This window comes from Hevea brasiliensis, chromosome 16 (assembly GCF_030052815.1).
Source record: "Hevea brasiliensis isolate MT/VB/25A 57/8 chromosome 16, ASM3005281v1, whole genome shotgun sequence".
NCBI classification, from domain to species: domain Eukaryota; kingdom Viridiplantae; phylum Streptophyta; class Magnoliopsida; order Malpighiales; family Euphorbiaceae; genus Hevea; species Hevea brasiliensis.
Window position 1 is genome coordinate 51,039,022 of NC_079508.1, and position 23,871 is coordinate 51,062,892.

Sequence of the window (23,871 nt, forward strand, 5' to 3'; positions counted from 1 at the left end):
ACATATTTGGTTTGTGAAATTTATTTTAGATTACTAATCCGTTGGAAATATATTTTTCACTGTGATGAATTTTGGCTTAAATATAAATAATCTCACAATATTTAAGAGTGTAGAAAATTACAGTGAAGTTTTATGTTTTTATATGTAGGAGCATGAAAATTTTTAATTGTTTTTTTATTATTTAACATTATATAATATTATTAATTGGTAAAAATAATATCAATTGAATTTCAAATAAAAATAATTAAAAATTATTTAATTATTTTAAATTTTATTATTAAAACATATTAAATTTAATTTTTATGTTAATTTTATTTGTTAATTAATATTTTAGTTTTTTAATGTAATTTAAATAATAATGCGAAATAAAAATAAGAAAAAAAAAACTTTTTTGAAGATGGAGGCAAACAGAAACACAAACTATATAAGCCCAACCCATTTCTCAAACAAGCGAGCGCACAAAAGCCACAAAGCGAGCGTCCCGTGGGCCATACGCCAGGGCAGGGCCACTAATCCGAAACAAGAGGAACAAATAAAAGCAAAATCACAAATGGCAGGTTGCCTCTGCCTGTCACACGACACTATAGACGTCGCCAACAATGGCTTCAGTCACTGGCGCTGTCTCTTGTCGTCTCTTCCCCTCCGCTTCTCGAGCCCGAATCTCCATCTCCTCTCCTTCGTCTTCTTCCTCGCTCTCTCCTCTATCTCTCTCCTCCTCTTTCTCTTATTTCTTTTCTCCTCTTAAATGTCTCCCAACTTCTCCTTTTGTACCTCATTTCTTCTTAATTCAGGTCTGAATTTCTGTAGGTTTATGTTTACATGTTAGGCTTGGTTTTTTAATCTGGTTCACGTTGTTTATCTGGTGGTTTTTTGGTTTGCTGTGGAGTGCAGAAGGCGTCGTGGATGAGCACGGTGGCTGTGGCGTCGGATCCTTCTCAGCTGAAGAGTGCGAGAGAGGATATCAAAGAGCTTCTCAAGACTAAGTTTGCCCATCCTATTCTGGTATTTTTCTTTTGTAACTAGGTACATTTGTATGCACTTAAATTCGACGTTTTTTTTTTTTTTTCCTTTTGTGTATACTGTTTGTTGAATGTGCTTCGTATTGATAATTATGTTGCTTTTATCTGATTTTAATTTTGCCATTTTGCTTGCAATGATTGGAAAGTGTGTTGAATTTAGAGGTAGTGCTGGTCAAATTACATTTTAATTCTTTTTTAATATGGGTTATATTTTTAGTAGTCTAAGTGATTGAGTGTTTTACATGTAAAAATGACAAACCATCTCAATGTTGCAACTCAATCACTTTTATTCACCCTTTCAATATTATATTTATCCAATGTGGGATAACATTCCCAACAAGTTTTCCTTATATTGGCAATGTAAATGCAGGTGATGTTATGTATAGTTGGCTCATTTGTAGTTTGTTTACTCCCACTAAGCTGACATGTTAACCAATACTACTCATGTACCGCATAAAGATGGACTTCAAGAGAAAAGGAAGCAGATATATCAAATATGCAAAAGCTTTTGCCATTTTCCCTTTCAAAGAATCCATTCGTAGCTGTATAAAATTGTGCTTAATGCATGGAATGATGCTTTGCTTTGTTCTTATTTCTCTTTTGCAATTTACATTACTGAAGTTTTGAATGATGATGACATGATTACCCTTTTACCCTTTTAGATCTTAACCTTTGAGTTCTATTACTTGTTGCCTCAGAACATTCAACATTGATGCTCAATCCCATTAAAACGTTTTACTTTCTATTATGATATTTTTTTACTATTTTCTTTTTACAATTGTAGGTTCGCCTGGGATGGCATGATGCTGGTACATATAACAAGAACATAGAGGAGTGGCCAAAAAGAGGTGGAGCCAATGGAAGTCTCAGATTTGAAGTTGAGCTGAAACATGGAGCCAATGCAGGTAAATTTTTTAACATCATCCATATGTTAGTTTGGTTTATAATATTTGTTTTTAATGATTCTAATGAACTGGCATTTCAGGCTTGGTGAATGCATTGAACCTTCTTCAGCCTATCAAGGACAAGTACTCTGGTGTGACATATGCAGATTTGTTCCAGTTGGCCAGTGCTACTGCCATAGAGGTCTTTATTTCTCGTAATATGGAATTAGTATGATGCTTCACTTGATTGTCAAAACGGTACATTGATATTACACTTGCAATTTTAGGAAGTTGGGGGCCCCAAAATCTCCATGAAGTACGGGAGGGTGGATGTTTCAGCACCTGAAGAGTGTCCTGAAGAGGGGAGGCTTCCTAGTGAGTGAACTAATTATGCATTTGTTGTGTTACTTATTTGACAAAAATAGTCTATGTTCCTTTTTTGCCTCCTTTATAAGATACAGAAACTTGTAAAATCCTGCTGGTGCTGCTTGATGACTTAAGTAAAATTTGTATCTGTCTATATATATGGAGAGAGAAAGAGAGAGAGAGAGAGAGAGAGAAGGGGGGAGTGAAGATTCAGAGGCAGGTATTTGCATTCTGTAATTGAAAGGCCTGAACTCCAGCTAATATTTGATTGGACTATATTAGCATGCCTTGTTCCGCTTCCTATTTTGATATCTGGATGGTTTCTTATATTGCTAAGAAGCTTCTTTGATTATTCCATTTACTATAATATATTTGTGCAACTCTTGGTAAAATATATCAAAGGCATTGCATGTCAAACTTTTATTTGGAAATAATAAGCCAATTTAGTTATAGAAGAATTAAAATTAAATTTATGCCATCTTATTAGCAACCAGTCATTTCTCAGTTTAGTATGCTTGTTCACGTAGTGATGTTAGGTTGTGTTCTTTTTACATGTTTATTTTGTGTATTTGGAGCTCTTTGTTACTTATTGTAGGATAAACAGCTGCACCCATGCACCCACTGCATGGCTTAGTAGACTTTTCTCTGAGAGTTTTTAAATTTCACCCTGAAATTTCAATAATTGATGTCTAAGATGAGCTGTATCTTTAGATGGAGCATAGTTGAAGTTAAAAAATTTTCAGGCTATTGGATCATGAGATCTTTTCCAGATTAGTTAGTTTTGCTTTTTGTTATGTGTTTCCTCTTGTTTATCTGAGGCTGCTTCAGGACCTCTTATTCAAATTATTGACTGATTTTGAAATATTAATATAATGCTTAGGTGCTGGCCCCCCTAAACCTGCAGAACATTTGCGAGAAATTTTCTACAGAATGGGATTAAATGACCAGGTAACCTTAATTACATACTGACTTTTTTATTGGTGCTATCTTCACAAGCATATGGTGCTTGTTGAACTCTTTTATCTGCAGGAAATAGTTGCATTATCTGGTGCACACACCCTAGGAAGGTCAAGACCTGATCGCAGTGGTTGGGGGAAACCAGAGACAAAGTATACGGTATTAAGCCACAATCTGCTGATCATTTTGATATGATAATTTATTTTTCTGAGCTGCTCACGTCAGACAACTTCTGGATCCAATCTTCAACTTATTATTGGAGATTTTACAAATGGTTAGCATGCAATATATTATGCTTTATCGTACAATATACAAAATACTCTTTTAGCAGCTATCAGAGCTAACCACCTCCTCTCTTCCTTCCTTTCTCTCTGACACATGCATACTAGCATGTCTTTGCATACTTGTTTTGGCTCACTAGAACCCTAGAATTTTCTTCTTTGTTTTGTTTTATGATTGATTGTTGCTCATATTGATATATTATTGGTGTAAAGAGGGAAACAACACAGCCAAAACGTTAAAAGCATAACTTCATAAGGATTAGGTTGTCAAAACTTGGCTATTGGATTAACTTTCATGCCTTTAAAAGTTCAAGAAGTAAATGCTGTATGATAAACTATCTGGTCTCTGCAACTTCTTCTAATGTGTAACTGCTGGCAATCATCTTAAGAAAAAAAGTGAAATGCAGATGGACATGCTAAAGTTCTTTTACCACTTCAATGTCCTTAATGCACTTTATAATATATTCAAGTGTTTTAATGTATGTTGTGTAGCATCTCTGTCTGTTAACATTTATGTGCATGGGCAATTAAACTTCTATATTCTTGTTTGTTTTTGCAATTCCTATCAAGGCCCTTTTGTTTTTTCTGTGGAATGTATCAAGTATAGCCTGACAAATGAATGAACTAGTAGTAAGTTTCAACATTAGCGACCAGAGTTAGAGATTCACATTGCATCTCGTGCATGACAGAAAAGTGGACCAGGAGCACCAGGAGGACAATCCTGGACAATAGAATGGCTGAAGTTTGATAACTCCTACTTCAAGGTTTGAATTCAGAACTCACATTTTATATTGTAAGAAGATATTTATAGTAGTGATGGTAAAATTCTTGTTTGTCGAATGTCATTTCTCCATACAGGATATCAAAGAAAGGAAGGATGAAGATTTACTTGTGTTGCCAACTGATGCTGTTCTTTTCGAAGATCCTTCATTCAAGGTCAATTAATTATGTTTGCAAGTAAGATGACTAAGAGATGTAGAACAATCTCGGTAGCTAAGCAATTGAAAATTTGCAGGTATATGCTGAGAAATATGCTGAAGATCAGGAAGCATTCTTCAAGGATTATGCTGAAGCCCATGCCAAGCTCAGCAACCTTGGGGCCAAATTTGATCCTCCCCAGGTCTGTTATTATAAGTATCATGAATGCTCGTATTTTAATGCTAGATTTTTATTTTTATTGAACTTATAGTTCTGCCTGATTTTATTTTCTAATGATTAATGTCATTGCCTTGAAAATTTGTGGAGGGTCCTAGAGAAATTTTAACTATAGATAACCCAATTCTTTTGCATAAAAAAAATGTGAGATGATTGTGGCTGATGTAAACAATTCTCAGGCTGTATAGCCTTTTAATGATGACATATTACTTTTGCATGTGTATCTTTTTATTCTTTCTATTTTGAATTCAGCCTAACAGGTCCTTACAACATAGCTTAGGTTAGTACACATGCCCATTGCTTACGCCTATTATATTTTAGCCTTCCTTTTATTTCACTTCTTCGAAGTTCCATTAGCAAATTCAGTTCTAAAAAATTATAAATTGGGAAAAAGTGGGTAACTTGAATTACTAATGATGAATTTGAATTTGATGATCAGGGTATCGTGTTAGATGGAGTTACAGGAGAGAAATTTGTGGCAGCCAGCTACTCATCTGGAAAGGTTCTAATCTATAAGCTGGCTCATTTCATTTTTTGCTCATTGATTATCAAAATCCTTGCTTTTCTTGGTTGCATGAAGATGTTTATTGATGAAATTAAATTTTTGCAAGTTGTTCATTCTTCCACTTTTCATGATTTGCTGCAGGATTAAGAAAGAAGTATCTTGTTTTCTAGTGCCTTATCTTTTAATAATACAGAATGAAGCTATTTGCAAATCCTATTAATACACTTCTAAAACTTGGAAGTCTAACTGAGGGAGAAAGGAATAAAATTCTGTAAGTATTGCCTATTTGAATTGCAGAGAGAACTGTCAGAGGCTATGAAGCAGAAGATACGGGCAGAGTATGAAGCAATTGGTGGAAGCCCAGATAAGCCTCTACAGTCTAACTATTTTCTAAATATCATGATTGTGATTGCTGTTTTGGCATTTTTGACATCCCTTCTTGGAAATTAAGTTTTTCTTCTCTTGGAAGATCATCAAGAAATAATATTGTTTTTGAATGTATATGTTATATAGTGAGCAAATAATAACTCCAGTGCTTGTGAATGAAAGGTTTCAAAACCTTTGTTTTCAAATTTAGAAAGGAAAACATGACATCTTTATCATCTAGAATCAATCCATTGGTATCTGGGCTCGTATAGCACTTGATATGCATTAATTTCATGATCTTGAATTAACCTAATGCTGTTGATCTATGTTAAATTGCATAGACAACACTAGCCATTTTTCAAAATGGGTTTTGCAGGCTAGCAGTGTCCATTGATTGAAATATTCCATTTTTGAAACCTTTCATGTAGTCTGGACAGTTGCGTTGTTAATGAAATATCTTTTGGTAAAAAGTATTAAAGAATTAATAAAAAATGGTTGTGTATATCAAAAATTACTAAATAGGACATCTGTCTCTATCTCAAATGAACCAAGTCTTCCTAAGTTGAATCTATATGTTTCGGATGCGGGGAACAGGATATTGTCTTATTCAGTGCTTTTGCTTTGGATGTTTTAAGTGATAGTGTTTTGATGTATGGTTGGTGAGGCGTAGACAGGATTTGGAAATGCATTTTCATTAAGGGTAGTTTACAAATTAGTCTTTGAGATACGATAATAATCACATTTTAATTTCTCTATTTTTTATGAGAAACAAGCTAGTCTCTAAGGTATATTTCTATTAGCAAAATAGTTAATTGTTAAAATTCACTGTTAGTGAGTTGAAAATTGTAACAATAATTTATGTTTCATATCAAAAGTATAAGATTTCAGTGTGGAGCATATATAAATTTTAGCTTTTCAACCTCAATGACTAGCTTTTAGGGTGTGGTTCTACTAAGTCTATATCAATGATGTTAGAGCCCCAGTTAAGAATTGCAATGTTTGTTTGAGCTTAAATTAAGCTAATGCAAGGCCAACTTGCGTAAGCGTACATTGGAAGTATAGGGTTTCGGTGTGGTCCATTTCAATAGTTAACTTTTGAGTTGTAATTCTTCTAACTCTGCATCATTGCAGAACTCAAGCTGCAAATGATTTCTTTCTCTGGAAAAGTATAATGCTTATAACCTGCACGCGAAATAGATTCAACATGTGATAAATCCAAATTCAATCTTTTCAACTTCTGGTAAAGTAAAATGCAAATTTATTTAAGCCATTTATCTATAGAAAGTGCTGCTCTTCTGTCCAAATCAAAACAAACTCTCAACTACTTCAAATTCAGACTTTTGTGAAATTTCAGGACACGATTAACACATTTGATAAAATTTAACCTTGACTCTTTAAGCGAATCCAGATCCCTTCCGCTTTCAGTTTCATCATGCTTTAAAGTTAAAAAATTATCTGTAACTTTTAGAGCATGTTTTCTTTGATGGCTTGATTGCAAATGTCTTGAATATGAAGATTATTTTTATAAAATAATTGAAAAGTTTGAAAGCTAATTAGACATTTAATTATACTCGAAACAAAGAGATCAAACTTTGATTACATCACTGAAAGAGCAACAGTAAGAGCATCCCCAAATTAGGGGGTTGGGGGGAGTTTACTATAGTAGTTGAACAGGGTGAGGAAGAAGAGTCCACTGACCACAGTTAAACTGGGCTGATTTCCAGTGAGAAGATAATGCAAAGGAGCTGGAAAAGTTTTGAACTTTCCTGCCCCTAAACTGAAAAGAAATAAAGAAGACAATCATATATCTGCTGCCATTTCCTGAACCACATGGGTCATGGGGTGCTTTCTTAATCATAGCCTCCATGGTAGCATCATTGCATTGAAAGCCTTTTGTTTCATACATCAAATTTATATAATAATTACTGCTGATTTCTTTATTCTTTTATCATCAACCTTTTCTGATGTAAGCAATATCAGATTTCCTTTTATATATATATATATATATATATATATATATATATATATATATATATATATATATATGTGTGTGTGTGTGTGTGTGTGTGATGCCCCTTCTTCCATCATTGTAGGATCTAGCTTGTTTGGTAGGACAGAAATTAACTTTTTTTTTATTTCCAAAATTTAAATTAAAAATGTTAATTTGTTTACTAATTTCTTCTTTACAAAATATTTATATAGAACACTATAGTATTCATCCATCATTATTGTTATCACCCTTGTTTATTGCTTAAATTGATTTAAAATACATTAAATTTAAGACAATCTAATAATAATAATAATAATAATAATAAATCATTGACTAATTCCAATGAGATAAAAATTGCAGGTTTATGAGATAAGGAGGATTATTTCAATTATATAGCCATAAAACATACGAACAACTTTTAATAATAATAATAATAAGTGTTGAGAGGAGAAATTTGTAAATTTCGCTTAGACATGGAGGTACTGTAGATGACCAAGGTAAAAATGATGTTTTTATTATGACTTTTTTGCATAAAGTTAATTATATTTGTGGTGAAGGAAGCTATCATGATTCCAAGCATGATAGATAAAATCCCCATAACTTTTCCAAAGCCACTTAAATACAACTTTCTTTAAAGGCCTGCACTAGTGAAAAATAATAGTATTACTGTTTATGGAAAAATTAAAGTAAATTCTTGACAAATTTGGCTATTTTTATTTAAATTTTTACTTTTTAAGTTATAAAAAGTATTAAACAAATATAAAAATTTTAAATCTATCCTTACCAAAGACATAAATTTTCTTTATATGTATATAAATATTATAAAATTAATTTTTAATTTTTCTTTATTCCCTCACTTGAATCAATTTGAAAATGACTTTCATTATATATAAATAAATTATTAATTTTATAATTTAATTTCAAAAGACATTACGATCCCACATTATTAAAAAATAATCTTGACGAAAGGTCAACAAATTTTTAGACACTCTTCCTTTATAAATCAACCTTCCAAAATGAATTCTATCCCAGTAACTTATTCTTGTATGATACAATCTTCATGATTCGCACTGCTAAATAAATATTATAGTTGGACTAGAGGCACCTAATGATCTTGAGCTAAAGGGATTCCTAATTTTATTGTTATTATTATTTTAAATATTCAAAAACAGGTCCTAGTGTCAGGAAGTTACCTAAAAGTGTAAGATACGTTTGATTAGACCTTTCATTAACTTTTAAAAATTTTCAATCAAAGAAGCATCCCCACAAATCCAAGCTTTTGTATCCTCAGTAGGAACATGTTCTAATGGGTTTAAATAGCTGACATTGACAAAGATAAAGACAAAGAGTGTTCCAAGATTTTACAATTCTTGAGCATCATCAAAATTCTGGACTTATCTAGACGCTAGCCTCCACAATAAATAAAATAAAGAAAGATAACCATCTTCAACGCGTTTCTTGATGGACACTTGATCAAAATTTCAAACACAAGATTCAAACCCCAGAATAAAATTACAAGGAATTTGAATTCCATGCTAAAGTTGAAATTGTATTTAGAATCCCATCTAGTTTTGTTTGTTTCCTGAGAAAAATTTCTTTGTCAAGGTCCCACTAGAGCTTTCATTTAGGTGTTGTTGGTTGGACAACACGTTTGAGATTTGTCCACATTTTCTACTCGGAAAATCCAAAATCACAGTAAATGAACATCACCAACTAAAAACTTGCCTACCGTTGTCTTTTTTGGCAAAGGAGAAATCACCAAAACCCATTTGGTATTTGTATTTCTTCTTCTCTACCAAAAGTTGCGTGAATTTTAGGTTGGTGGGAATTTCATATTCGGAGAATTTTCCACGTCACCAAACAGACTATATAATTTACAAATTACATTCACACTTTTTATGAAACAAATTTCTTTTGCAACAATCAAACCGAATTTAACCGTACAAAATATGTAAAAAAAAATCTATTATATATATATATCCAAATAAGAAATATAGTGTTATTATATTAATATACGAAATTTTATTATGTTTATAATTCTATTATAATAAAGAATTTGTAATTTCTAATGATTAAAGTTTAATTAATTAATAATTAATTAAGAAGAGTTTTATCTGTATTATAATAAAATTATTAAAAATTATAGTCTTAAATAAAAATCCGCAAATAGGTAAAAAAAAAAAAATGCAGGATGTGATGAGAATGAAAACACGTGGCGTCGTAACCTAATATTTAATGGTTTTCTGGCCGTGTGGACAGATTGCACAAGTCAATGACCTGAAAATGTTACGGAGCTCACGGAAGCAGATGTTCTCAGTGAATTACTTCAGGACAGGCCGACATGGCACCAAAGTCAAAGTAGGCACAGTCATGAGAAATGTTCTGGTGCTTCCGAGAGCACGGGACAACACGTCCACATGAATCATATAAAAAATTTTATTGCACTTAAATTTTTGAAACGTGACATAACATAATTAATTAAAATATTCTTAAAATTCTCTAAAGTAAAAAACAAAACTCAATTGTGTTGACATGAGAAGCTGCTGATTAAAATTTAAAAAGTATTTTAATTTTATTTTTATAAAATTAAAATATATTTGAAAATATTTATAAAAATTGAAATGTGTATCTATTTGAGAATATTTGAATATACACTTATTTTTAACTTCTCAAAATATTTTATCACTTATTATGCTATCCTTTTATTACGTGTCATTATTTTTATTATAAAAAAAAATAGAAGAAAATTTACTACCTTATATCAAATTGATATTTATATATTGATTTTATTCGATTTCTCTCATTGAATTACTAATTTAATAAGCATTCTCAATATTTTACTTTAAAAAGGATTATAATTTCTTAATGATAATCGATTATATTCATATATTTTCATAAAAATAGCTTGTTTTATAGTAGAATTTACTATATTTTATATGCATAAAGAAAAATTGAGGGTTGCTTTTTTATTTTAAAATCTAAAAAATGGATAAACTTTTAATTAAAATTTAAAAATAAACTTATATATTTAATTTATTAATTAATAAATATTTTTCAAGAAAAAAGCAATCCTCCCGAAAAAAATCTAATTTTGAGATTTCTTATAATATAAATAAAAATTAGATAAATTATAAATTATTAAATATAAAGAATTAAATTTTAAAATATATATTATATATAAAATTACATAAAAAAAAATATATGAAAGTGAGAGAATTAGGTTGGCAAATGTAGAGAAGACCCATCATGCATGGCCAAGTGGTTGGTCAGAAGCATCCTTCTCAATTATCTTTAATTAAGCAAGCTGGAAAAAGATGTATAAAAACAAATAGAAATAAAAAAAAAAATTTGGCGAATGGTAATGGATGATATGAAAGAGATTAGGTCATCAAAAAAATAATGTGTCGTTCCTGTCAAAATTCTAATGAACAACTCCACCCTTTTAAACGACGTTTATGGAGAAATTATTAGGTATATATATATATATATATATATATATATATATATATATATATATATATATATATATATATATATATATATATTTATAATTATATAAAATTTATTTTTTATATAAAAAAAATTTATTGTCCGTAAGAGAGAAAATATTATTTTTTAATATTTCTGATATACTTAACAATTAGTCACGTTTCTTTCGCTTAAGAATTGCACTTGACGTTTGTGTCTTATAATTTTCTTTTTTTTAACTTATAATATAATAAATTACATTTATGTCTCTAAAACTTAATAAAATTCACAAATTATTTCATATTGTAATTTAGTTACAATTTAATCCTTAAATTTTATTTCTATTAATAATTTATTCCCCAAACTTTACTTTTATTAACAAATTAATCCCAATGATCAATAAATTTTGAGGATTTTGAGAACTTATTTATTAATATAAGTAAAATTTAAACACTAAATTATTAACGAAAATGAAATTTTAAGATTAAATTATTATTAAATTTACATCAACAACTAATATGTGAGTTTTATCAAATCTCAAAAATTTCATTATAATTTATCCTTTATTATATAATATTTGAATTGCCACTTTATCTTTACTTTAAAACATAAAAAATACATTTAAATTTTAAAATTTCCATTAATTAAAAATTTAAGCTTGAATTACACCAGTTTAAATTAGAAAATTATATCCAAGATAATATTTATTATTATATTTATTTTTTCTTGAAAAACATGGGGTAAAACAGTAAGTAAACAACCATTTTCTTTTTATTCAAAAATTCAGTTTATATTTATATTGGTGATTGGTTACATAGGATGAGAAAAAAAAAATTCAGTTTATATTCATCTTTAGGATAGGACAGACCCAATTAAAGTTTATATCCAAAGTGGAAAATATGATAAATATATTTTAAATAAAAAAAAACAGAGAAATTAATATGAACAAAGTGATTAGATTGTTTTTCGAAAAATTTTTAATAGAATCTTAATGATTTTAATGTGGTTAAGAGGGGAAAAACGTTTTTTCAAAAATAATATTTTTTATCATTATTTTAATTAATATCAAAAAATTATTTTTTCACATATAAAATAATATTATTAAATAAAAATTAATTTTAAGAATTAAAGAAATTGGGTGAAATAAAGTGAAACTGGTCTGGGGAAAAAAAATAAATTTGGAAATTAAATTTAGTAATAATAATACAGGGTCCGTTACCGATGGCGGGTTCCACGAGCTTTCTTCTGTCTCTGTATACTCTGAATTCTCTGCCCAGAAGAAGAGGTCAGGTCTCAGGAACCCCAACGCCTCCCTCCTTCTCTCTGCTTTGTTCACAGATCTTAGACGTCTTCACGCATCTCTATGCACCCTTAGTTATTATACTGCTAAAAAACAAAAAATTTTCATATCTCAGTCTTAGTTTCATCAATTTTTTCAGTCTCTCCTTGCATGGACGGTTCCCTCGCAATCTCACCAATCTCAACGGTCAGATTTCTCTCCTTCTCTCTCTTACATGCACCAATTCTCTGTCTTCTCACTGTTTTATTACTCTATGTCTTCAATTTTTTACCTGTCCGTGCTCTGTACTACATGCATGATGATAGCTCTGTTCTAGTTCTGCCATGGTTCTTTTCTGTTTAATTTAAATTGAAATTTCTGCTTTCCATTTCTTTCTTTCTATACCCATCACGTTGTTTTGTTTATCCCCAGATAATATCCCTTTGGATCTGTCGTTACTCACGATGCTCTTCCTCTCAATTTGTATTCTCAGGCGTTCGCAACAACATCATCGCAATGAAACCTACGCCATTTCTCTCTCAGTTGACTCTTTTGGGCTTCTTCTTGTTTGTTTCCTTTAGGGTTCTGATATGGGCTGTGGAGGATCCAAGGTTGATGATTTGCCGCTGGTAACTCGTTGCAGAGATAGAAAAGAACTTATCAAGGCCGCATCTGACCACCGCTACGCTCTTGCCGCTGCTCACGTCTTGTATTTTCACTCGCTAAGGGATGTTGGCGAGGCAATTAGGAGATTTGTTGATGAGGAGCTGGTGATTGCTTCTTCTTCGTCTCCTGGATCCCCTGTTCTGACATTACCGTCCCGGGAAGGAAAATCGAGGCCAAAATCCAAGAACTCGTCCTCATCGACATCAATTTCGCATTCTGTGGACGATAGCAGTCATAATAAGAGAAAAAACAAGGAGGAGGAAGATATTGAAGATTCGCATTTGCATTTGTCATCTGGGTCGGAATTGAACTCTGATTCGGGTCACATCCACATCCACGATACCTCTGAAGAGGAAGAAGAAGTAGTGCAGCAACGAGAAGTGCCTTCAACTTCTTACAATTTTAGCGATTATCCTCCTCAAGGAAATTGGGGCTACAATTATCCGGAAGAAAATCCATATACATATCCATACCCGTATCCTTCGTCCAATCCTTATCCTAACATGTATTACATGAAGAGGTCTGCCACTCCGGCAAAGAAAGTGGTGTATGAGGATCCATCGGTAAATGGGTATCCGAGTTATTATGGAAATGGCGGGTATTTTGGGTACCCGATGGGTTCTCCCCAGAAGGAACCAAGTCCGCAGAGGCCGCCACCGGCGCCGCCATCGCCGCCGACAGTGTCCACTTGGGACTTTCTCAATGTGTTCGACGCGTATGATAACGATGCTGGTGGCCTTCCAGCTTATTACTCGTTGGGAAGATACGGTTACGGTTCGACCACGAGTAGTCCGGATTCGAAGGAGGTGAGAGAAAAGGAAGGTATACCAGATTTGGAAGAAGAAACAGAGCAAGAAGTGATAAAAGAGGTTCACAAAGAAAAGAAGAAAGTGAAAGAGCAAATGAATGTGAATGGCAAATTCAAATTAAATGCAGAAGTGAATAAGAATTATGGAGAGGGTACCTCTAAATCAGTACCAGTTGAAAGCAGCAGTGAGAGTATGGACTCAGCTAAGGGTAAAGAAATCAAGAGCAGTACTAGTCCTGATACATTTCGTAGTCCTGACAGTATTATTTCGTCTAAGAGTCCTGATGCGGATTCTGTCAAGAAGAAAGGAGTGAGCTTTGAGGTTGAGGAGGCATCTACAAAGGATGTTGAGTCTTCTAAACCTAGTAGCTTAGCTACATTGTTCGTTCATGGCACTAGGGATCTCCAAGAAGTGGTGAAGGAAATCAGGGACGAGTTTGAGACTGCCTCTAGTCATGGGAAGGAGGTTGCATCGTTGCTTGAGGTTGACAGGTTGCCTTACCAGCGAAGAACCACCTTGCTAAGAGGTAGTATCTCAGCTATTTTATTTTATCATCATCTTATTATAATACGTTCTTGAGAAATTTTTGTGATTGATTCCTTGATATTTCCTCAAAAATGTTTTTTGGTTTGGTATTTTAGTTCTATTGACTTGGAGGAGAGGAGTATGGCGTGACCTAAAAGCATTACACATTTTCAATTATTTATCCTAAATTTTTTTGGAATAAAGGCTTAGTTGAGTTGAGTATTTTAGTTCTATTGATGAATTAGCTATTGAATGCACTCACTATACCGTAGTCTAGTTGAAGCTTTGCAATGAAACAAAATAAGTTGCATATAATGCTCCTGAATATCTTTTTCCTTTGAAGATCACTCATCTATCAATGTTGGATTGGAACTTCAATCATTGAGCTTGATATTGTCTTGAAAATTAGTCCCCTTCCAACAAAAAAGATGTTCTTTTACTGGAGAGCTTTGTTGTTGGGACAATCGAATTCTTTTGTTTTATTATAAGTCTATTCTCTTCAGCAATCTTATTTGTACTGCCACAACAATAATACTTGAATGCCTCTGTGCAGTGATTTTTTCCCGGATTCTGTATCTGGTATCATCACATTCTCCTACCAGGTCATCGGTACAAATTTCTTCTAGGACAATGAAAATGGCAAAAGCATACACCGGGAAGCCTGGAAATGATTTTGACATTAAGGCTAGAAACCTTTCATCTACCCTAGAAAAACTTTATGCATGGGAGAAAAAGCTGTACAAGGAAGTTAAGGTATGAAAGCATTAAAAGTAATGTGTTAGTTTTCCTATTTTGTTGTGCGTAAATATTTATTCAGTTACTAAGTTAAAGCCAGTTTCTGCTAAGGAAAAGAGCTTCCTAAAGTAATGTTATGGACAAGTTCTGTTTTTCAGACTTGCTCATTTGATGTGGAAATATCAACTTCTTTGCTCCTGTTCTTTTTAACATGAAATTTTCTAAAGCTTTTGGGGATGCTTACATATACTCATGTATAGTTTTATTCTTTTCCTTGTGGCCACTAAAACTATTTGAGAGAGGAAAATTGAATTTATGTACAAAAGAAAACTGAAAGGAAGATTCTTATGCTTCCTTCTATGTGGTAAAATATTGTTTGAGGTTTCAAGTGCTTTTATATGTCTTTAATTGCTGTACAATCTTTCTTACATTGTCTAGGTGTTTCTGCTGGTTTTAGGATGAAGAAAGGCTACGAATTCACTATGAAAAACAGTACAAAAGATTAAAAAGTTTAGATGAACATGGAGCTGAGTCTAGTAAAATTGATGCTGCCCAGGCTTCGTTAAGGAAGTTGCTGACAAAAATCAATGTTACTATCAGAACTGTTGATGCCATATCTAGCAAGATACACAAGTTGAGGGATGAAGAATTGCAGCCTTTAATCACTGAATTGATTCATGGGTATTCAACTGCTCTGTTCCTTGGTCTATTAGCCGTTTGTCTACTTGATATTCACAACTTATATCATGCATTTATTATCCACTGTCTTAGAAGGCAATGCATATTGATAGAGAACTGCCCCACTCACACACCATAACTGCCTTTTTTCTGCATAGAAAAGAAAATTGATCTAGGGTTTTCTTAGGGCTTGCTGGAGGCTTCTTCCTCATTCAATTTATCCTCCTTACTCGTTTTCTTAATATTGGTGCTTTATGGGACTTTAATATTGTAAACTTAAGCTCAGAGCTGCATGGTATCCAGACACCAATATCAGGTATCATTAGCATTGTTGCACCATGGTTTCCTCATCTTCTTTGGTTAAATAACTTTCATTCCCTAGCTTTAAAGGTGGCACAGAAACTGGTGATTGAATTTTTTTTGCTGGATGAAAGTGGTACATGCTTAAATTCCTGTATCATTTTTGGTCTACAATGACAGTGACACTATTATTAGTGCTGCAGGCTCTTCCTTCTAATATCAGTAGTGATTCTCCAACTATCTAGTAATTTTAAGAGATTTATGAAGAATAATCAATTCTTTACCCGAATATTTGTGGAACTTCTACTGTTCTTAGTTGCGCTTTAAGAGGACTTTTTTTCTTTGAACTGCCGGCCAGTGAATTGTTCAAGTTCTTCTTGGGTTTGGCTTCCTATTTAATTTGACATGATGGCAAATATATTATAAGAAGCTAGTTAAAAAAATTGGTGAATTTAGTGTCTGTAACTTTTTGCTGTCAATAATTTTTTTAAAGCCTGTTATTCTTTTGTTTTGATATGATAAACACCCTTTTTATTTGCAGATTGATAAGAATGTGGAAGTCTATGCTCAGATGTCACCAGAAACAGTTCCAAGTTATCATGGAGAGCAAAGCTCGCACTCTCAAGGCAAATACTGGTTTACAAAGAGATTCTGGTTTGAGAGCTACTCTTGAACTTGAAACAGAGCTAATCAATTGGTGCACCTGCTTTAATAATTGGATTAACACCCAAAAATCTTATGTTGAGTCGTTAAACGAGTGGCTATTAAGGTGCCTTATCATTGAACCTGAAGAAACTCCTGATGGAATTGCACCTTTCTCCCCAAGCAGAATGGGTGCCCCAGCTATTTTTGTAGTTTGCCATGATTGGTATCAAGCAATGGTCAGGATTTCCGAGAAGGGGGTGGAAAATGCCATGCTCAACTTTGCTTCAAGCTTACATCAATTATGGGAACGGCAAGATGAGGAGCAGCGTCAGAGGATCAAAGCAGAGTACCTCACAAAGGATTTTGAGAAACGTCTAAAGACCTTACGCATGGAGAGGGGAAGGATCATGCAGGAGCAGGACGCATTGTCAGATAAAGCTATGTCAAAGGTTCCTTCAGAAAGTGGAGTTTCACCCCTAGATGATCTGAAGGTGGATTTGGATTCAATGAGGAAGAAATTAGAAGAAGAGAGAATTAGACATAAGGAAGCTAAGAAACTAGTTCATGATGCAGCTTCAGTTAGTTTACAAGCAGGTTTGGTCCCAATTTTTGAGGCTTTAGGAAACTTCACTTCAGAGGTTTTGAAAGCTCATGAGCAAGTTAGGCTTGAAAATGCTGGAGGCTCATAGTAATCTGATTCTACCAGATTGACAGCTGAAGGTATTTTGGGAAGGAGCCTGCCTTGCTCTGTACAGTTGAAATGAGATGACATACACTTAGAATATGGTTAGATCCGCAGAAATATTGGAGAGCAGGTTTAGAAAGAGATTGTATAATTTCTTTAAGTCTCTGCTTTTAACTTAGATATTTAGGAATTTTGTACAGAAATTCATTTATTGGTTGATTGGTCGGTGGTGGTTGTATTTGATGTAAACTTGACAGTGTTGGAGTTTTTCAGTTGGGTTTACGTAGACTTATCATTGTATGAAATTAAAAAATTTTGAATGAAATATTTGGTAATGATATAGAAAGAAAGCACCATTTGAGAAGCAGTTTCAGCTCTCCACCCTTGCATGAAATAATCTTTGCTTTTTCGGTTGTTTTCCTGAGGTAGCAAATCCTTTTTATAAATATTTTCAAGACATTAATTAATTAAATTTAATATATTTTAATTACAAAAATTTTAAAATAATTAATTAATTTTTTAACGTTTTTATAAAAATATTATTTTTATCTTTCCATCTCTTAACGCTAAATTTGCCATAAATGAGACTGATTATAATTAATTCAGTTATGCCGAAGACCTTTCTGGCTAATTATAATGGGCTTAACTCAAGTATAAGAACAAATCCAACCCAACAAAATTACAGCAGCTGATTGATTCTACTCTTTTTTTTTTTTTTTTTAAATGTGAAGATAGGAATACGATTGAAGCCCAAGAAAATAGGTCCCATGGCCACAACATTGATTACATAAACCAGGCCCTTAGAAATATGAGATGCCCAACAGACACCTGCCTTGGTCCATAGAGCAAGCATAGTGTGTAGGTCACGTCATGACTCATTTAGATAACATATAGTCGAATTTTGAATAAATTTAAATTTAAAAAATAATATTAATGATAAATTTAAGTTGTGTTTAAATTTTATATATTAATATTTATTATTTAAATTTATTTATATAAATATTTAATTAAATAAAAAATATATTTTTATAATAATTATAAATTTTTAAATATTTTATTTTAAATAAAATATAATTTAAATATTTATAGAATTATTAAATTTTATAATATAAATTATTAATAAAAATATATTTTTATATAAATTATTAATAAAAATATATAAAATTAAATATATTTAAAAATTTTTTAATAATAATAACTAGAATTGAAATAAATTTTATTTGAATTTTAAAATTATTAGTCGGCTACCATACCGTGCTCCTATTTTTACGCTCTGTAGAACATTGCCGCCTCAAAACTCTGGGAAGATAAAATCCGAGATACACTTGCCATGAAAGCTGCCATTTACCAAAATAACACGCTCGTGACTAGGCTAACCCAATGAAAACATTCCACGTGGATTAACTCCACATGTAGAGCGAATATAGGTTGTAAGCGTACTCAAGATGATATATCTTGGAAATATCCCCACGGGGGGCGTCACGTGTGAGAGCCATGTTTGTCTCGTTCTCTCCCTGCTCACGTCTGTCCATAAAATGACCCATTCCCCATACAGAGTAAAAACCTCACTCTTGAGATTCAAAACCAGAGGGAATAAGATTAGAGCTCTCTCTCTCTTTCTGGCTCTATTCTTTGTTTGCTCTAGCAATGGCTTCTAGGGGTTCTATTTGGTTTTGCTTTTTTGTTTTGTCTCTAATTGCCGCGATATCAGCTGGGGAGAGCGAAGAGAAGGAGTTCGTTTTGACACTGGATCACTCCAATTTCACTGAAACTGTTAGCAAGCACGATTTCATCGTCGTCGAATTCTACGCTCCTTGGTATTATTTGATCTTAGAGTTTTTCTATATTTAGCCTTTTTAATTAGTTAAAATCATCCTTTTTTTTATTTTCCTGATCTGTTTTTAGATTTTTTTTTTCTTTCTATTTAGATGTTTCTTTGTATGTTTCCATCTGGTTGTAGATTAAATTTGAATTTTTTTTAAAAAAATTTTATACGTGAAGATAGAGTTTGAGACTATAAATTGTGATCACATAAAGTGATTACATTTTTGTTTGTATTACTGTGTTGACTTCCCAGTCAATTGGGATTCTGAAATTTCGATCTATGCCTGGAGATAAAGCGTGCTTGAGTAGTTTTCGGTTCTGCTATGAATCAAATGAAGGGAAATGATTGAGACTAATTGTGTGGAGTATTCCCTTTTTGTGTCCGATATTTAAATGTAATTGATCCATGATAAACAGTGAGTTGTGAATTATTTTAACCTCAACTGCGGCACTCCGCCATTGTAACTAACCCTGCCTATGAACCACCGGTGCACCGCTACTACTCTCCCAATGCCTGCCACCATCTCAGCCACTATCCCTACCCATTGTGATAGGAATGTTGCTGACTTATCTGTTGGGCAAAGTGTTTACTGGAGCATCTTGAGGGCAATTAATTTACTTGTTAGAACTTATAATCTTTACTTTTAAAGAGCAGGAACATGTATCATTTCCATGAATGGAATATCAGTTACATGAAATATCAAGAAAATTTCCGTAGATGAACTATGATACTAAAGTTATGAGAGAACTTTAAGAATCACCTGATAGATTAAAAATGCATGTTCTTTCACATCATTGCAAGTTTTACATAGTGTTACAACCTTTTCAAAAAATTTTATTTTGGCTATTGTGTAATGAAAATTTGATGATCATTTAAGTTTCTGTAACAAAAGTGAGCTGAGGATGGAATTCTGTTCTTCTGTCTTTGCTTGCAGGTGTGGCCACTGCAAGAAGCTTGCTCCTGAGGTAATGGAAATTTTGACTAGAATCTTAACATAGTTAAGCCTGGGATGATCGTTTTGGTTATTATTATTATTATTATTATTATTATTATTATTATTATTATTATTATTATTATTATACCTGCATAGCTGACAACAGCAATTATTTTATGTGCAGTTTGAGAAAGCTGCATCCATATTGCATAGTCATGACCCTCCAGTTGTTTTGGCCAAAATTGATGCCAATGAGGAGGCGAATAAAGATCTTGCAACCCAATATGAGATTAAGGGATTCCCAACTCTCAAAATTTTGAGAAATGGAGGGAAATCAATTCAAGAGTATAAAGGCCCTCGTGAGGCAGATGGCATTGTTGAGTATTTGAAGAAACAAAGTGGCCCTGCTTCTGTTGAAATAAAATCAAAAGAAGATGCTAGTAGTTTCATTGGTGACAAGAAGATAGTTATTGTATGTATATTGTGCTAGCTCTCTCTCTCTCTCTCTCTCTCTCTCTCTCTCTCTAATTGGTAATTTTCCTGTTGTTTATATCTGGTGGAATTTTTTGCAGGTTGGGGTGTTCCCTAAGTTCTCTGGACAGGAGTTTGAGAACTTTTTGGCTGTTGCAGATAAATTGCGCTCTGACTATGAGTTTGGTCATACCTTGGATGCTAAACACCTTCCTAGTGGGGAATCATCCGTCACTGGGCCCCTTGTTAGGCTGTTCAAGCCATTTGATGAACTCTTTGTTGATTTTCAGGTATTGCAATATTTTTGCTATGATCAGGTTGCGTTTGCATTTGTAGAACAGTTTTAATTTTTTCCTTCTTTTTTCTAATGACAAAATAAGTTATTCTTACAATTGTACATGCTTGCAGGACTTTAATGTGGATGTCCTAGAGAAGTTTGTAGAAGAATCTAGCATTCCCATTGTTACTGTCTTTAACAATGACCCCATCAATCATCCTTATGTTATCAAATTTTTCAATAGTCCCAATGCTAAGGTATATACGTGTGCTTGGTTTGCGACAACTATAGTTGCCTAAAATCATGTTTCTGCTGATTATGTGCTTGGCATTTGTATGTGCAATCCAAATGCAAAATTGGTAGATTGGATTGCATGCCTCCTTTTGTGTTTAACAAATTTCATTCAAAGATAACAAGGCTAAGGTCTCCTGTACATTTTTGTAGTACAGTGTAAAACCTGAATGTACAGGGGCGGGGGAAAAACTTTTCTGGGTTGGTTTCCCATTGTGAATTTCATTCCAGATTTTGCTTTACATCCCTTTACACCTTTTTTTTTTTTGGTGGGGGGGTGGTTACGGCAAGGTTTATTTATTTGGGATTAGACAAGAAGCTTCCTGGTTGGCATTATCTAGTATCAGTGCTTGTTTTGCCTTATCTACCCTGAAAATATTATGGATCATCAAGAAACAATTACTTTGAAATTGGCAGGCTATGTTGTTTACGAACTTCAGTAGTGAGGCTTCAGATTCTTTCAAAACGAAGTATCATGAAACAGCTCAGCAACTCAAAGGACAGGGCATAGTCTTTTTGTTGGGAGATGTTGAGGCTAGTCAAGGTGCCTTCCAGGTCAGTAGGTCTTCAGCTTGCTGGCCTATTTTTTGGCATATTGCTCAATATTTCTGTTAATGCATAAAATCTCTGTTTGGTTTGGATGAGCAGTATTTTGGAGTCAAAGAGGACCAAGTGCCTCTCATCATCATACAAACTAATGATGGACAGAAATACCTGAAGCCAAACCTGGAGCCTGATCATATTGCTCCGTGGTTGAAGGAATACAAGGTAAATAAAATATTATGATATTTGTAAGATAGTTGCTCTATTAATTTTGAAGTGATAGAGTTGGTGGGTGGATTTACTTTTCTCCTTTTTGTCTGAATTTGGAATATTCTTATTGAAACCTTATGCAGGAAGGCAAATTGCTGCCATACAAGAAATCGGAACCAATTCCTGAAGTCAACAACGAGCCTGTGAAAGTTGTTGTCGCTGATAGTCTCCATGACATGGTTAACAACTCTGGAAAAAATGGTTCGTATGACCAATTATTTGTGTAGTATAACAATTCATTTCTCCTCAGTAAATTTGACTGAGTGTCCTGCGTACTTCTCCAACAGTTTTTAATGGCTTTCAGCATGGAAATTTGCTTGAACACTTAGGCATTGAATGTTTGAAATATCTTTGATAATTTGGAATGTGTTGGCATCCGCAAAATGCCCTGCTTGTATAGATTGTCAGCATTTCATTTACTGAAGTTGGCGTGTCTTACTCTGCAGTTCTTCTGGAGTTTTATGCTCCCTGGTGTGGACACTGCAAAAAATTGGCTCCGATCTTGGAAGAAGTTGCTATCTCATACCAAAGTGATCCTGATGTTGTCATTGCGAAGCTTGTAAGTGTTGTTCCTAAAAAATTATAAGGTGATTTCTGAAAAAAGTATAAGGTGATTTCACTTGCTTGAGCAAGAATGATTTACTGAAAGTAAAATGGAATAAGCTTTTTTAGGTGTGACAGTATATGAAGCAATAGTTCTATGATAATGTGAAAAGATAAATATACTTGGGTAAAACTTAAAATGATGAAAAGATAGATTGTACGTATATGTTCATTTGAGAGGGCAAATTGGTGAAATCTGATAGTAACAATACCAGTTATGAGTTGACTGACTCTGCCTGCATTAGTGAGGTTTCTACCGTCTGTAAGATTTTATTTCAAATTATGTGTGTGTATGTATATATGCACACACACACACACACACACACACACATGCCGTACAGCAGCATTGTGCTTTGTCATTAGCATCACCAAGCAGGTGTTATGTTGTATTCTTACGTCAAAGGATGCGAGAGATAGGGGGTGATAAATAATAAATTCTCATTTAGATAGTTAAACTTTTTAATTATAAACTAACATCATTGTAAGTGGATGCGCCATTTTATCTTAATGGGTCAATAAGTAATTAATGTACATTTATATTGGATCATGGGCATGAGTTTCCAGGTCTTTTATTGTAGGTGGGGTTTATCTTTTTGGGGTTAGGGGGATTAGGTTTAGGTATGACTCTTAAGGAATTAATAAGGCATTTATTATTCATTTAATTCATATCTGACTACACCTTCCATAACAGTTGATATTATCAGTTGAAGATTTGTCTGAATTTAATGTTCTTTGTTACACTTGATGAGCTCTTATGGTTTATGATGTTATCAGTTGTGTAAATTTACACCTGCATACTGCTTAATAAAAGGTCCATTCTTGACAAACATTTCATTATTTAGGATGCAACTGCAAACGATATCCCAAATGATACTTTCGATGTCAAGGGATACCCCGCTGTGTACTTCAGGTCAGCAAGTGGAAAGCTGGTGCAGTATGAAGGCGATAGAACAAAAGAAGATATCATTGGTTTCATTGAGAAGAATCGGGATAAAGCTAATGTTGCTCAGGAAGAATCGACCAAGGGAAAAGATGAGCTCTAAATCTTATATCAATTTTGGGCTTAATGTACGAAAAGTTATGTCAGCATAATCAAATTATTAGTTTTCATAGACCCTTCAGGGTTAGGAAAAGAAAATAACCGTGATCGTGTAAGTTAGAGGACTTCTCCTCAAAATACTCCTGGATTTTCACATGAATTTTCTTGATTTCGTCCTAGCTATAGATTGAAACCGAGATCTTATACATTGATAGTGCTTCAAATCTGAGACATCCTAAACCTTCAGTTGTCAAAATATTTGATACGAAGTGTTTTTATGTCTCGTCTTTGATTCCTCCATCATG

At 33.1% G+C, this 23,871-nt stretch overlaps 3 protein-coding genes across 8 annotated transcripts; all 3 read left to right on the forward strand.

Annotated features, from left to right (window-relative positions):
- The first annotated feature begins 545 nt into the window (after positions 1-545).
- Positions 546-5,776, forward strand: LOC110641765 (probable L-ascorbate peroxidase 6, chloroplastic/mitochondrial). Of its 2 annotated transcripts, none has more exons than XM_058137677.1 (12): positions 546-791; positions 892-1,002; positions 1,804-1,924; positions 2,005-2,105; positions 2,191-2,278; positions 3,150-3,217; positions 3,299-3,385; positions 4,197-4,271; positions 4,366-4,443; positions 4,523-4,627; positions 5,102-5,164; positions 5,309-5,776. In XM_058137677.1, the coding sequence occupies exons 1-12, from the start codon at positions 600-602 to the stop codon at positions 5,312-5,314; spliced, it is 1,095 nt and encodes a 364-aa protein (XP_057993660.1). In that variant the 5' UTR covers positions 546-599; the 3' UTR covers positions 5,315-5,776. The 2 variants fall into 2 exon arrangements, with proteins under 2 accessions (XP_057993660.1, XP_021649295.2); XM_021793603.2 differs by having other exon boundaries at positions 5,465-5,776.
- A 6,399-nt stretch (positions 5,777-12,175) lies between these two features.
- LOC110641774 (protein ROLLING AND ERECT LEAF 2) lies at positions 12,176-17,680 on the forward strand. Of its 5 annotated transcripts, XM_058137489.1 has the most exons (6): positions 12,198-12,276; positions 12,431-12,477; positions 12,764-14,271; positions 14,824-15,023; positions 15,463-15,686; positions 16,525-17,680. In XM_058137489.1, the coding sequence occupies exons 3-6, from the start codon at positions 12,861-12,863 to the stop codon at positions 17,315-17,317; spliced, it is 2,628 nt and encodes an 875-aa protein (XP_057993472.1). In that variant the 5' UTR covers positions 12,198-12,276; positions 12,431-12,477; positions 12,764-12,860; the 3' UTR covers positions 17,318-17,680. The 5 variants fall into 5 exon arrangements, with proteins under 5 accessions (XP_057993471.1, XP_021649307.2, XP_057993472.1 ...); XM_058137488.1 differs by having other exon boundaries at positions 12,176-12,477; positions 12,703-14,271; XM_021793615.2 differs by having other exon boundaries at positions 12,176-12,477.
- A 1,101-nt stretch (positions 17,681-18,781) lies between these two features.
- On the forward strand, positions 18,782-23,774 carry LOC110641788 (protein disulfide-isomerase). The gene is made up of 10 exons (XM_021793629.2): positions 18,782-19,130; positions 20,073-20,103; positions 20,257-20,544; positions 20,645-20,833; positions 20,952-21,077; positions 21,529-21,666; positions 21,760-21,879; positions 22,008-22,125; positions 22,371-22,483; positions 23,370-23,774. The coding sequence occupies exons 1-10, from the start codon at positions 18,961-18,963 to the stop codon at positions 23,568-23,570; spliced, it is 1,494 nt and encodes a 497-aa protein (XP_021649321.2). The 5' UTR covers positions 18,782-18,960; the 3' UTR covers positions 23,571-23,774.
- Positions 23,775-23,871: the final 97 nt, after the last annotated feature.